This window comes from Cervus elaphus, chromosome 20 (assembly GCF_910594005.1).
Source record: "Cervus elaphus chromosome 20, mCerEla1.1, whole genome shotgun sequence".
In the NCBI taxonomy this organism is placed as follows: domain Eukaryota; kingdom Metazoa; phylum Chordata; class Mammalia; order Artiodactyla; family Cervidae; genus Cervus; species Cervus elaphus.
Window position 1 is genome coordinate 123,667,503 of NC_057834.1, and position 14,864 is coordinate 123,682,366.

Sequence of the window (14,864 nt, forward strand, 5' to 3'; positions counted from 1 at the left end):
TATGTACAAGGGGGATCGTAATCCCCGCTCTGCCCACCTCCTGGGCAGCTGTGTGGCCCAGAGGTGATATCGGATGTGACAGCATTTTGTAAACTGGAACGCTCTGGGTGGATGGCAAGGATTATCACTAATCCTTCTCTGGCAGCCAGCATCGGTCAGCAGTGCTCTGGCATGGTGCCCCCGTGTCGGCCACATGCATCCTGCTCTGCTGTCTGGCCTCTGGGTCCTCAGACCTCAGGGCCTCCATGTGCAGGACAATACACACCGCTAGGAGACTGAGTAAGAAGAGAGCTACAGCTTCCGCTCCTCTGGCCTCAAGCTCATCTCCCATCCTGGGCTTGAGAGGCAGGGGGGTCGTGAGTTAGGAACCTGCACTCTGAGAGCCCATTTATTCATTTAACCGTGTTTATTTATTGAGCACCAGCTAAGTGCCTGGAGCTGGGAACATGGAACCCAATAAAACAAGTCCCTGCCCTGCAGAGCCTATACTTTAGTAAGGGAGACAGGTAACAAACACATAAATGTGTGTGTGTGTGATCCTTTGAGGTAGATAAGAAAGCAGGTTAGGCCCCAAGTGGGGAGCAGCAGCAAGCAGGTTGACATGGTGGCACAGAGCAGGCAAGGAGGGTAGCCAGGGAGGTCAGGGTCCTGGGGCCCTGTTGGCCACAGGGAGCACCTGGGCTTTGACTCACTGGGACAGGAGCCCTTGGGGGATTTTGAGCAGGGGGTGGGGGCATCTGACTTACATTTTAAAGGCCTCAGTGAAGAATGTACATGGAAAACGGGCTACAAGAGCAAGTATGGAGACAAGGAGAGCATAGCAAAGGCTGCTGCTTTGACCCTGGGGAGAGATGGAGGCGGTGTGGATTGGGTGTCAGCACTGAGAAAGGTCAGGTTCTGAATCTCTTCAAAGTAGAACCAAAAGGGACTTCCCTGGTGGCCCAGTGGCTAAGACCCCGCATTCCCAACTTTGTAGGGGGCCCGAGTTTGATCCCTGAACAGGGAACTAAGATCTCACATGCCACAGCTAAAACCTGGCACAGCCATAAATAGATAAATATTCTTAAAAAAATTTTAAAGTAGAGTCGAGAGGAGTCGCTGATGGGTTGGCTGGAGTAAGAAGAAGGAACAGCAAGGATTTAGCCTGAGCAGCTGGGGAAGTGGAGCCACTCTTTCTCCCATGTTGGGCAGACTGCAGACAAGAGGGTTATGGGCATGGAAATGAGGAATCTGGTTTTGTGTGTTTTGCTCAAGTTTGAAGAGCCTGTTAAGCAGAAGATTCCTGAATCTGGAGTTCAGGGAACGGTGGGCATAGGAGTTGAAGTTTTGGAGGTTATCATCAGCACATGGGGGGGTGTTCAAATCCAGGAAACTGAGGTCAGTGTGGACAGAAGAGGAGTCGGAAGACTGGGCCGGGCTGCAGGCAACTGGAAGGCAGTGGGGTCCAACAGACGACATGAGGACCAGCTGTGAGCGGGGAGCCAGGATGTCTGGTCCTGAAAGCTGATGAGAGTGTTTCAGGAAGGAGGGGGTGAGCAGCGGTGTCTAAAGCTGCTGAGAGGTTGAACAAGCTCAGAACCAGGACCCGCTTTTGAATTTGGGGATGGACGTGGAGATTACTGAGAACTTTGGCAAGAGATGTTTCAGTCGTCTTTCAAGTGAGAAGGGGAGGAGAATGAGTGGTGCTGGTGGGTGCAGACCATTCTTCTCAGGAGTTTAGCTCTACTCAGGGGCAGGATGAGCTGGAGGGAGTTATGTGGGAACAGTTGTTTTTCAAGTTGGGAGACAGTCTGCTCACGGGAACCGTCCTGTAGGGACAGTCATTATTTCTTTAGTAATTGGTGGTCTGTGTCCTGTTTGGATGACCCACTTGCCTTATGGAGAGAGGACCACGTTAATGGAAAGAACACCAACTTCACCCACATGCTGAGCTGGACTAGACTTTTACTTCCCACCACTTCCGGCTGTGTGATCTCTTGAATGTGTTTCCTCAGCAGTAATGTGAGATTATAGCCCTTACCTCCTGGGATGGCTGAGAGTATCAATGAGGGAATATTCATAGAGAGCCTGGCATGATGCTTGGCACATAGGAGATACTCAACATTACAGAAAACTAATCAGCCTGATTGTGGTCTTCCAGGAGCTTTCACCTTAAGGCAGATGACCTTCACAATTTCAAAGTATGCTAAACACATAGAGACAGCAGACTGTCTCAGTGTAGCTCACGAAAGGCCAGATGTTTTCAGTGGCAACAGAACTGGAATAAGTGCATATGATTATGGTGGGTGAGTCCTCCCAGCAGCAGGAGGTGATGGCAGAGTCCAAGCTAAGACTGCTTGGCCTGTGTGTGTGACAATTGCACACAAGCGGATCAGCATTGGGGAAGGCTGCTTGAAATGAAGCGAGAGCAGCCAATGGAGCATGAGAGGGGACGGAGGAAACTCATCAAACTCAGGGAAGATATGGACATGGAAGATGTCTGTCTCGGCACTCTGGGCAACTGGCAGAGCTCTCAGCAGGGGTGCCAAAGAGAGCCAGTGCTCAGGATTGTTTGGGGAAGAGAAGAGGGCACTGCCAGTCACCCTCACCCTGGGTTAGTTGTTGTTCAGTCGTTAAGTCATGTCTGACTCTTTGCAGCCCCATGGACTGCAGCTCACTAGGCTCCCCTGTCCCTCACCGTCTCCCAGAGCTCGCTCAAACTCAATGAGTCAGTGATGCCGTCCAGCCATCTCATCCCCTGTCACCTCCTTCTCCTCCTGCCTTCAATCTTTCCCAGAATCAGGGTCTTTTCAGTGAGTCAACTCTTCACATCAGGTGGCCAAAGGATTGGAGCTTCAGTAGCAGTCCTTCCAATGAATATTCAGGGTTGATTTCCTTTAGGATGGATTGGTTGGATCTCCTTGCAGTCCAAGGGAGTCTCAGGAGTCTTCTCCAGCACCACAATTCAAAAGCATCAATTCTTCAGCACTCAGCCTTCTTCATGGTCCAACTCTCACATCCACACATGACTACTGGAAAACCTATAGCTTTGACTGTACGGACCTTTGTCGGCAAAGTGTTGTCTCTGCTTTTTAATACACTGCCTAGGTTTGTCATAGCTTTTCTTTCAAGGAGAAAGCATCTTTTAAGTTCGTGGCTGCAGTTACTGTCCACAGTGATTTTGGAGCCCAAGAAAATAAAGTCTGTCCCTGTTTCCACTCTTCCCCCATCTATTTGCCCTGGGTTAGTCGTGGGGCACAAAAATGAGGCTGGTGGTAGGGCCAGTTGATCTTTCAGTCCTTGGAAAGGAGGCAAAGGAACGATGAGCCAAGCGCCGTGAAAGGAAATATGCAAAGAGCATGACGGATCCCAGATCAGAGCACCTGATCCTGCCGGAGCGGGCGAGACACTGGGGTGGCCACGCTGCTGGGTCACACTGGGGTGGCCGCGCTGCTAGCTGCACTGCTTTCTAGTGTGCCGCCTGGGGCAAGTCATCTCCATTTTGAGCCTGGGATTCCAGGGAAAGTCAGACTCCAGGCTGGGGGGAGTTTGGCCAGCACCACCTCCTGCGCCACCAGCATTTCAGATGGTGGCTGCAGAGAAAGTGCTGGACGGCAACCAACTGAGTCAGACCCTCTTAACTGGCAGGGGGAAAGGACCAGGGGAGGTGCTCCTGTGTTTCACTGGGAGGGAGGCAGAAATGTCATCTTCACGCCCATCAGTCAGTGGTCAGCACAGATCGACCTACTAAGCACCCGCCCCGCCAGGCACTGCCAGGCAGGAAGGGGCAGTGGGTCCTCAGTCACCCAGGGTGAAGCGGGCAGCCAGCCTGCAGCCAGGGTGTGAGGGCACAAGTGGGAGATGGCCCAGGAGGGAACAGAGCATTCATTAGCCACAATTCTTCAGGCGTATTATGTTTTCCAAAAGCACTTCTCGCCCATTTTGATCCTTCTAAACCCCTCTGTGACCCAGACAGATGAATACTATTGTCTCTCTTTTTCAATTGGGGAACCAGGACCAGAGAAGCTAAAAGGGACTTGCCTAGCATCACACAGTTTTTCAATGGCAGAGATAAAGCTAGTAGTACCCCTAAGTATCTTGTAAGTGAAAGCACTTTTTAAACAGTGAAGTGTGATTCCCCAGGGAAGTTTCTAGTTAGTTCCTAATGGAGGCTGGGGTGGGTTCCTGAGCCTTGTTGCTCTCCCCACACGCCTGGGAGTTGCTGGACTGTAGGGGGCCATAGAGGTGGCAGAAGCCCTGGGTGGAGAAGCCGCGGCTGGCTAGGGAACTCTACTCCAGAAGCAGGATCTGGATTCCAAAGGGCTTTGGGACATGGGTGAGGGAAGGCCATTGGGGTAGGAGAGGATGTTTTGGTAGAACAGACTCAAGACCACAAGTAACAGAAGGGATAAGAGTTTCCAAGGGAGATGTGAGCATCATTCTGGATCTTAAAGTGGGTCTGGTCCAGTGTAGGGAGGGCTTGGGGTTGGCGCGGCCCAGCCAGGGTGGAGGAGTGAGCGTCCTGGGGGCAGCTGAGTGACCCTGAGCAGCTCGCTTCCCATCTTTGATTCTCAGCTTTTCATTTTTCAGTGGAGGGCCTTGCAGTCCGTGGTCTCCAGGGCGGTGTAGCTCTGACACTCTGTGTGGCCTTGAGGATCCTAAGGCTCAGAGACCTGACTCAGGTGCTCCTCGGGATCAGAATGACTCCTGGATCCTTCTTACAGAGGAAGCCCTGCATGAGGCTGGGAGGGGGCTTCCCTGGTGGCTCAGCCGTGAAGAATCCACCTGCCTTGCAGCAGACAGAGTAGACACAGGTTCTGTCCCTGGGTCTGGAAGATTCCCTGGAGGAGGAAATGTCAACCCACTCCAGTATTCTTGCCTGGAAAATCCCATGGACAGAGAAGCCTGGAGGACTATAATCCATGGGGTGGCAAAGAGCTGGACATGGCTTAGCAACTTATCTGGGAAAAGCCAAGCCCAACCTGGAGAGGGCAGTCAGTCCTTTGGGAATAACTGCTGAGTGGCCGCCCCATGCAGGCAGCCTGCATTCTCTCAAACACTGGGCAGCTCTCTGGGTGATTCCATGAAGCTAATTAGAGTCCATGAATCTAATTCCATGATTTAGAGGTGAGGACACAGGCTCCACAGCCAGCCAGCTCAGGCCTGTCCCTCCCAGTGCTGCAAGAAAGGTGGGGTGTGGGCTAGACAGATCTGATAGGAAAGCACCCTGACCCCGGGCTTCCTAGCCTGGGGTAGGTCACCTCTCTCAGTCTTGGTTCCTAATCCGTGAAGCGGCGCCCACCGTGAGGGGTTGTCTACGATTAGAGAGGGATAAGGCCTAGAAACCCTCGCCCGGAGTCTCCACTCTGGGCGCCGGCAGTCCCCTGCTCCTCTACATCACCCTCTCGCCGTCCGTGGTGGAGGGATCGGAATTAGGGACTGGACTGTACCATGGCTCTAGGCCCGGCTAGCTTTGGGGGACTCGCAGGCGGCCCCAGGACAGCCAGATCCACGTGGCTCTGGACTTTCCAGCTCCGAGGACCGCGGTGGGCGGTGACGGGGTGGGGGGGAACAGTATCGGGAACCACAGGGCCAGCAGCGCCCACCGCCCCCTTGAGTGCAGGCCCCTCCCCCAGCTGGCAGCCGCGGGGCCGCGGGCCATACCAGCGCCCACGCCCGAGCGGGCGCACAGGGCGGCATTGTCTGCAGCGCCTGGCACCCTCTCGTTTGCATAGCCACGTGAAGAATGCGAGGGAGCGGGCGGGGCTGCCCCCGCGGAGGGGTTCTGGGTGGAGGGTGCCTGGAGCCCAGGGTCTGCGGCAGGACCCTGCCTTCCCCCAGCGCAGCATGGGGAAAGGCGAGTGGGACGCTGGGGTAGGAGGGGGTGCGGGGGCGGGAGCGGGGGCTGGCGGGGGCTGGCGGGAGCGGGAACAGGATTTTGACATTCCCCGGCACCCACGCCTGGCGAGCCGAACTGAACGTGAGGGGATTGCTAATGAGGTCGACGAGAGTTAAACATTCCCTTGCTCCAGAGGGCTCAGCTGGGACTGGTGAGAGGAGGGGGTGGGCGCTAGGAGGGGGCAGCCTGAACCCCAGGAATGTGCAGAGGCCACTGCTCCCCCCCAGGCTGTTCTGGAGCTGGGGGCCAGGGCCTGGTGCCTCAGGCCCCAGCAGGAGTGTTAAGCTAGCCAGCAGAGGGATTAGCAGCCTGAGCAGTCTGCCCTCCTTCAGGCTGATGCCAAAGGTTGGTGATATCTCCCACCTCCCTGCCAGGCTCCTGGCTGGCTGGCGGCCAGCTCTGTCCCAGCCTTCATGGGGTCCCTCTTCTGCCCCCCACCTCAGATCTCAAACAGACTCCTGTTTGAGGGAGTCTGGCCCTCCCCTGTTTTGATACACATGGCCCCAGGGACCCAGGACCTCTCTCCCCAACACCCCCTCCCCAGCCCAGTCTCTCCATAGCTGACCTCAGAACCCGCTCCAAAAGGTTCTCCTTGATGTCTAACCCTAGTCTTACCTCCTGCACATTGGAATCCCATTCTCTTTCCGTCCTACAGGCAGGGGACAGAAAACCCCAAGGCTCAGATCAACTGTGGGGTGGCAACGTCCATCATCTCAGGGCTGATGCTTGGGGTAGGAATTAGAATTTTAGGGCACTTGTATCAGCTTCTAAAGGGGTTCCCCTAGGGGAAAGGCCCTGAGAGCCAGCCCAGGTCACTCCTCCCAGCCCCTCCTTTCTCTATCCCTGGGGAGGGGAACCCACCTTGGCCACGCCCCACCCCACCCCCCACCCCCAGGGGGCTGGGCAGGAGGAGCTTTGCTGGGGACCTTGCCCTGGCTTAGGCGGCTACTGTGGGCGGGCCCCTGGCCTTTCCAGCCTGGGCCTCCCCCTGCATTCTAGAGCCTGGAGCCGCTGCCTTTGCTGCTGCCACTGCAGGGCTGCCGCCTCTCCTCCTCAGCCTCTGACCACTTGCTGCACCCCACCCCCCACCCAGCTGCTCCTGTCACCTGGCCATGACCTCGGCCCCCCCAGGGATCCTGGCCCAGCCCTGAGCCCTGGAACCCCCAGTCCCCTCCCTTGGCCATGGCCAACTCCGGCCTTCAGCTCCTGGGCTACTTCCTGGCTATGGGTGGCTGGGTGGGCATCATCGCCAGCACAGCCCTGCCGCAGTGGAAGCAGTCCTCCTACGCGGGCGACGCCATCATCACCGCCGTGGGCCTCTACGAAGGACTCTGGATGTCCTGCGCCTCCCAGAGCACCGGTCAGGTGCAGTGCAAGCTTTATGACTCGCTGCTCGCCCTGGAAGGTAGGCCTCATGCCCGCTGGGATGGGGAGGCGGGAAGTGGGGGTGAGGGGCCCAGAGCAGGCTTTCCCACAGTCTGCCATCTGCCCTGGGCTGCACTCGCCAGCCCCTGCCCCCGTGCACTCGTGAAGAACCAGGTCAACCTGTCCCCTGACCGGGAACAGGGGCTCTAGGTTCTGGCAACTGTGGGTCCACATGCCAGCTCTGCCACTGTAACCTTGAAGGAGTCACTGACCCTCTATGTCCTCATCTGGAAAGGAGAGGACTAGGACTCTCGCAGGACTCTGGGAGGATCAGAGAGATGACTGCCAGCGGTCATCAACAGAGGGGCTCAGTCAAGACCCTTCCCTCTGTTTCTCCCCACACCCTCTGCAGACATACTGTGTGCACATATCTACGTGACAGTCCTGCCACGTAGACAAGTATGTGGGCCCTTGGGTGCACCTACACACACACACACACACACACACACACACACACACACACACACACACACACACGCTGATTCAATAGATGTGAACTTGAGCAGACTCCAGGAGATGGTGAGGGACAGGGAAGCCTGGCATGCTGCAGTCCACGGGGTCTCGAAGAGTTGGACACGACTAACACATATGCACGTCCACACACAGGCACTTGAGTAGGCAGGTAGTCCTCCTCCTGAGGTGTGGGGCTGAGCCTGACAAGTTGGCTCGTAAACAGACACCACTTTAGCTCTACCCTGGCTGGGAGCCCACCCACCGCCCTCTGCCCAGGGCCCCACAGGCCTGAGCCAGGCTGCTGTCACATGGCCCCCGCCACTGCAGACCAGACAGGTCATCTGGCCTCCATCAGGGACCCAGATGCCCTGAGCTGCCCCTGGACCCAGGACTGGCCCCAGCAGCAGGCATCCAGCTGCCATGGGTGACTCAAGGGGCAGAGGGAAAGCTGACCAGCGTCAGATCCCTCAGCTCCTCCTTCCGCCGGATCTGAGAGGCCCCAGGAGAAGCTGCCTCCCAACCCCACTGCCTGCAAGGCCTGTGCCAGGCCCCAAAGGGAGTCGCCTGGCCAGAAAGCAGCAGATGGGAGAACTCATGCCCCTCGTCACCACACACTATCCAAAAGAACCCGCAAGCGAGGGTGTGGCTCAGCTCCACACCCTGCTCTCCCACCCTCCCCATCCCCTCTCACCTACGGCAAGTAGCACCTTCAGCTTCAGCTCCAGGCCCCCCATCTTGGGTCCGGCTCAGTCCCTCCCACTCCACTCAGGTCACATCCAGTCCGCGCGAGCCCTGATGGTGGTGGCTGTGCTCCTGGGCTTCGTGGCCATGGTCCTCAGTGTTGTCGGTATGAAGTGCACTCGGGTCGGAGACAGCAACCCCATCGCCAAGGGCCGTGTCGCCATCGCTGGGGGTGCCCTCTTCCTCCTGGCGGGTAAGTGCCCAGCTCCCCCCCCCCCATCTTGACCATAGCCAGCAGCCCCATGCTGGGTGGCCATCTGGGGGCCGGAGAGAGCTGAGACCTCCCTCCCCTGTCCTTAGGCCTCTGCACTTTGACAGCCGTCTCGTGGTATGCCACCCTGGTGACCCAGGAGTTCTTCAACCCCAGCACACCTGTCAATGCCAGGTGAGTGCCGGGGCATGGCTTGAGCCATGGCTGGGCCTCCCGCTCCACCTTCTCTGAGGCTGCTGGCCTTCGTCCCGCAGGGCACCTGGCGGGGAAACTAGGGACAGGCCCCAGGGGCTGTTGCTGAGAAGTTCTTTGGCGTGGGGAGCAGACAGCATGTGGCTGGGCCCTCCAACGGGGCGGGAAGCTGATGGAAGCCACCCCAAGGGGTAATGCTCTGGCTCTGGATTTAAATCACAGCTCCACACAGGCTGGCTGTGTGACTGGCAATTCCTTAATCTTTCTGTGCCTGGTTTCCTGCCCTGGAACATGCAGCTAGGACCAGGGATGCAGCTCAGTGTGATTGTGAGGGTTCTATGAGATGGTGCAAGTAAGGGCACCATCTTACTGGGTTGTTATTTCTTTTTGTTTGTTTGTTTGTTTGTTTTTGGGGGGGGGTTGTTATTTCTGTAGGAGGCACAGGGACTTGGAGCCAAAGAGATGAGGTTGGAAAAGTCTTAAGGGCAGATAGCAGAGGCCCTTGCAGCCATAGGAAGCTTTCTTTTCCCCATCTTCAGGTGGAAGGCAGGACAATCCCTCTGGCTGTGGTGTGAGAATGATGGGAAGTGGGCAAGGCCAGTAACGTTCTGTTGTAGAGGTCTGGAGCAGAGGGCTTGGGGCTGAGTGGCAGAGATATTTGGAGGCTAAAATGGTCAAGACTTGTAAGGTCAAAGTGTGGGGGCCAAATAAGGGGCTCTGTGAAGGGACTGACCCCTCCCCTTACCTCTCAGCTCTGCCAGGAGCAGAGAATGGGACAGTCTCAACCCCAGTTATCCCAACAGACCTTGAGGCCTGGGGTGGAGGGAGGATGAGGAGAGATGGCTGGGTGGTTGCAGTCTGGAAGGCTCCCTGGAGGAGGCAGCAATATGGAGAGGGGAGGAAAAGATTTCAGTAGTGAGGTTCATTCCCCGAGGCTGGCAGCTGTAACCACGAAAACCTGCCCAGCAAGAGGTAGCAGCTCAGAGATGCCAGGCTGGCACTCACCCTGCCCCTTCAGCACTCCTCAAGGTTGCCCGAATTGCAGGCCCTGTGCTGGGTCCTGGGGACATGAACGAATCTGGTGCTGTGTGCCCTCAAGGTGCTCCCCGGGGAGCCAGACCAGCAAGAAATGATCAGCCACCATGTGAGAGTCAATGCCAGGTGGCGAGCAAAGAGGAGTCAGGGAAAGCTGCCGGAGGAGGTGGCATCTGCCCTGGGTCCTAGAGGCGGAGGGGACGCAGGTAGCGGGACGCTCCAGCAGGGGGCGCCTCGGGCCCTAAGGTGGGGAGACCTGGGCGCTGCAGAGGGGACGCCGGGCTGCCCCGCCCCGCCTAGGGGTGGAGAGGCGGGAGTGCTAGGTGGAGCAGGCGGAGGAGTCTGGCCTTCTTCAGAGGGCGGTGAGAGCCCAGTGACGAGTTCCGTGGGCCAGACCATGACCAAGAGAGGTGGCTGGACTGCCCCGTTCCTCCCGTCCCTGGCGGCCTGGCGGGTACCCCCCCCCCCCCACACACACACCCCCTTGCACTGGCCAGAGGAGGAAAGGGGCCCGAGGTTACACGGAGCAGACCAGCTTGGACCTGGGTCGCTCTGAGCTGGTGGTGCTGATGTGCTGGGGCAGGGGCTGAAGAAAGGGTGTGTGTTCATCCCAACTTCCCCAGATGTGCGTTCATTCATCCCAGCTTCCCCAGAGAGCCCCAGGAGGCTTGTGAGGCCCCAGCCTCCGCTCCCCACGCCCTGCCCACCCTCTGCTCTGCCAGGCAGAGGCTGGGAGCCCCCCGGGGGAGGTCGGGGCGGGGCAGGGTCGGCACAGTCACACCTGATGGTGTCCTCCACCCCTCGCAGGTACGAGTTCGGCCCAGCCCTGTTCGTGGGCTGGGCGGCCGCCGGCCTGGCCCTGCTGGGCGGCTCCTTCCTCTGCTGCACGTGTCCGGAGCCCGAACGAGCCAACAACAGCCCGCAGCCCTACCGGCCGGGTCCCTCCGCGGCTGCCCGAGAGTACGTCTGAGCTTGCCCAGCATCTGCTGGCCGGTGCAGCACCCCGGGTGGGGCCAGGAGGGCTCAGGGGGTCCCCCAGGTCGGCTAGGGCTCTGAGCAGCTTGTCCCCAACCTAGGCACCCAGTCTGCGTCCTGAGACTCAGACCCGGACATTCAGAGAGAGGCGGGAGGCCGGCCAGAGCCCTCCTGCGCCGCTGGGGCCAGGGCCAGGGCCGGGTACAGGCAGGGACCTGTCCACACCCCAGCCAGCTGCAGTTCCTTTCCTGGCCACTTATTTACTCTCTATGCTGGGCCTGGAGGACGCAGCAATAAAGACGCCCTGGGGGTGGCCAGAGCCCATTGTCCCTCTGCCCCACGGGGCTTCTCACAACCCCAGGAAGGAAGGCCAAGATGACACTTGTCCCGGATTACACACAAGGAAGTGGGTTCAGAGAGACCAGGAGGCGTGGCCCTGCTGCCTCTGAATTCAGGTCTTGCAGTATGCCTGGAGCTGCGTGGACACACACAGATGGCTGAGCCAGGCCATGTCACTCCTGCCCCAGAAATGAGCTCCTGCTGCAGGGCTGCTGTGAATTCCACTTGCCAGTCCCTGAGTCTGGGCCTGAATCCCACAGCCCCTCTGCCCCAGCCCCACTGCCCTCTGTTCACCCCACTAATTAGCTCTCCTCTCTTTTGACTTTCAGACCAGTTGTTAAATTGTCCGCCTCCACCAAGGGCCCCCTGGGTGTGTAATGTCCAGGTCCCCAGCCTGGCTCTGCCCCGCCTTGCCACACCTAGACTATGTGCTTGATATTTTTTGGAAAGAAAAGTGAACATCCAGCTCTTGAGTGTGGTGTCATTTGATCCGTCTCTGGGCACAAAGATGGGGAGACAGGTCCAGTAAGGGTTACACAGCACATCCAAGCTGGTCAGGATCCTCCCTGACCGTCCTTAGGTTGGCACCAGCACCTCCTTGTTCAGAGACGCAGCCCTGCTGCTCTGGCTGTCCTGGAGCCCTCCTGGGAAAGGGGGTGATCCCAGGGAGACCCTCTCACTTGGTGCTGGGGGCCAGAGCCGGGTGACAGGACACGAAGGAGGAGTTGGCTGCCTGGAGAAGTGCCTGAGGGAAGGACGTTAGGGCATTGCAGGAGTGTCGGAAGCTCTGCTCCCAGCCCAGTGCTGCGTCCTCTCCCATACCCACCCCTCTTGTCTCCAGTCTGCTGAGACCCCACTGTTTCTGCCCTGGAACCAGAGTAGGGAGGGGCAGCCTGAGGCTGCCTGAGTCAGCGGCTGGAGCTCTCACCTCACACAGGGCTGTGGGCAGAGCTGGAAGGACTTTAGGTCTTGAAGTACAGTTATCACCTCCTTCATACAGAAGCAAGTGTGTGCGCGGGCTTAGTCGCTCAGTCGTGTCCCACTCTGCTACCCTTTGGACTGCAGGCCGTCCATAGGATTTTTCAGGCAAGAATACGGGAGTGGGTTGCCATTTCCTTTTCCAATAGAAGCGAGAGTCCTCAAAGGAATATAGGGAAAATTAACCCAGACGAGCCCCTGCTGTCATACTCAGGTGTTGCCCACCTGAGACATCCTCCCGGGACCCTGGGCCTCTCTCTGGCCTCTGCCCTCTGTCTCTCCCAACCAGAAGGAGCTGACCACAGCTCTTGGAAAGAACTGTCCCTTTCCTTCCCCTGCCCTCCTCAGCCAGTTCTCTTCTGGCTTCCTCCACCACCCGTCCAGTGACATCTCCTACCCAGTCACAGATCCCAAGGACGCAGCTCAACCGTCTCCCCCTGACGTGCCTCTGAGAGGTGAAGTCAGACGAGATGACCGTCCGGCTCCAGGAGAAGGGAGGGGAGAAGCAGACGGCAGAGCTGCCGTGGGATCATCCACGGGCAGCCTGGCCTGGCGGCAGCTGCGCATACATAGGGGCACCTGAGGGGCTAGAAGGGGTAGGTGGCTGCGCCTAAATGGGTTCACCAGAGCCCTGCATCTCGAACGAGGTGAGAGGTGAACGAGAGCTACGGAAGAGCCTCTCTGGGTGCCTGACATTGTAACGTAGGGGTTCTTGGCTCTGCTCGCTCATTCAAGTCACCTGGGGAGCTGATGTCCAGCCCTCTCTGCCGCCTCCAGGCATCCCAACCTAATGGTCTTGAGGTGGCCACGTGGTGGACCTGGGCACCAGAGGTCAGCACATGAGGGCACTTCTGTGAGGCCTGAAGCTCGGGGCTGTGGCAGCCACATTTCTTGCCCCTCTGAGGCAGTCTCGAAAGGCAGGTAAAACAAGAGGCGAGAAAGACGAAAGGAAGCCCCTCTTCCTCTGCCTTTCCCGAGACCAGGCCATTCCGTGAGGCCACCACACCCTCCCAGTAAATAAATAAACCCCTTTCCGCTGAAACAGTTTTGAGTTTGACTTCTGTCACACACAGCCATGTTCAGGGACCACCAGATGCTTAGGGCTTGGTAGGCAAATGTTGGGACAGTGTGTGCTGGCTGCTTCAGGGCTGGGCTGTGCGGGGGACAAGCGCCAGGCCAGCGGGTGGCCCCACAGCTGGGCGGGAGCAAACTTCGGTGTGATCCTTTGTGAAGGGACGCCTTTTGTGCCCATAGCCGAAGATTGGACAGGTGGAGAGTCAGGTGACCGCTCACAACCCAATGGTTCCTGGCAATGGGAGGATGCCTGGGAAGAACTCAGAGTTTGCAGCTAGAAGAGTTTGGGAAGCCTAATCCCCCCAGGCCTCTTCTCTTTCAAATGTTTACATCATGGTCACCTTGTCTGCCAACCTGTGACAGGGTCAACTGTCCAGGCCCCCTGTTTCCTATCCCAGCCGCAAGGCTAGAGGACTGAGAGGAGACCCAGGTAGGTTGTGCTGTTATTATTTTACTAGCAGAGTTCTTTCAAGGATGAAATTAAGTGTTAGTTGCTCGGTTGTGTCCAACTCTTTGCAACCCCATGGACTGAAGCCATCCAGGCTCTTCTATCCATGGAATTCTCCAGTCAAGAATTACTGGAGTGGGTTGCCATTCTCTTCTCCAGGGGATCTTCCTGAGGCAGGGATCAAACCCAGGTCTCCTGCATGGCAGGCAGGTTCTTGACCATCTCAGCCATCAGAGAAGCTAAGAATGAAATTGGCAGGCCATAAAAGATGGTTTGGGGAGGGATATACCTGTGCCCTCAGCCTCGAAGGAAAGCCAGAGTACCAAGGTAACAGATGTTCAGCTGAGGGGTGTGAACCAGGTGCTGGAGTATCTGACCAGACACTCATCTATTGCCTGCATCTGAGAGTATAGATAGAACTGAGTATTAGATGATGTCAAGGAATTATGGTTAATTTTGTGTCATATGTATTATTCATCTTATGTGATAATGACACTGGTTATCATTTTTAAGCCTTGTCTGTCAGACATGCACACTGAAACAATGTAATGGCTGGATTTTCTTTAAAAATACTCTAGGAATAGAAAAGTCAGGGGCAGGGAAAATTTTTTAAATAAGATTGGTAAATGCCAGTGATACTTAGGGGTTCACTCTGTTTTTCTCTGTGTGTTTAAAAATGAAAAAAAAATCAAAATGTTAAAAATACATTTAAGTTTTGCTGGTTTGTAATTTTATATACTTCCCATTCGAATAAAGGTGATGAAGACTCTTGTCACTCAAAGCAGAGTCTTCCAGCCACAAGCATCACATCACCCCAAACCTTGTTAGAAGTGCAGAATTTCAGGCTCCACTCCACACTAGGGGAAACAGATTCAGCATTTTCAGGAGATCTCTGGGTGATTCTGGAGCATTTCGGAAAGGCAGGTGTAGGCTAGTGAGAGCTGTGTGTTGCTTCTCCTTTTCTGGATGAGAATTTCAACTGAGCTACCATTGACTAACTGGATATAATGAAAGTGGTTCAATTTAAGATTTTGTCTAGAGGTGGAAAGATTGTCAGGAACACAACTAAACCTGATCCAGGCAAAATTGGACATGAAGAATGGACAACACCCATT

At 56.7% G+C, this 14,864-nt stretch overlaps 1 protein-coding gene across 3 annotated transcripts; it reads left to right on the top strand.

The window, feature by feature from the left end:
• The first annotated feature begins 5,759 nt into the window (after positions 1–5,759).
• On the top strand, positions 5,760–11,714 carry CLDN19 (claudin 19). Of its 3 annotated transcripts, none has more exons than XM_043878748.1 (7): positions 5,760–5,853; positions 6,534–6,609; positions 6,854–7,283; positions 8,526–8,690; positions 8,798–8,882; positions 10,743–10,895; positions 11,579–11,714. In XM_043878748.1, exons 3-7 carry the CDS (start codon positions 7,061–7,063, stop codon positions 11,625–11,627), a joined length of 675 nt encoding a protein of 224 aa, XP_043734683.1. In that variant the 5' UTR covers positions 5,760–5,853; positions 6,534–6,609; positions 6,854–7,060; the 3' UTR covers positions 11,628–11,714. The 3 variants fall into 3 exon arrangements, with proteins under 3 accessions (XP_043734683.1, XP_043734685.1, XP_043734684.1); XM_043878749.1 differs by lacking the exon at positions 5,760–5,853 and adding an exon at positions 6,082–6,223 and having other exon boundaries at positions 6,878–7,283; XM_043878750.1 differs by having other exon boundaries at positions 6,534–7,283; positions 10,743–11,714.
• Positions 11,715–14,864: the final 3,150 nt, after the last annotated feature.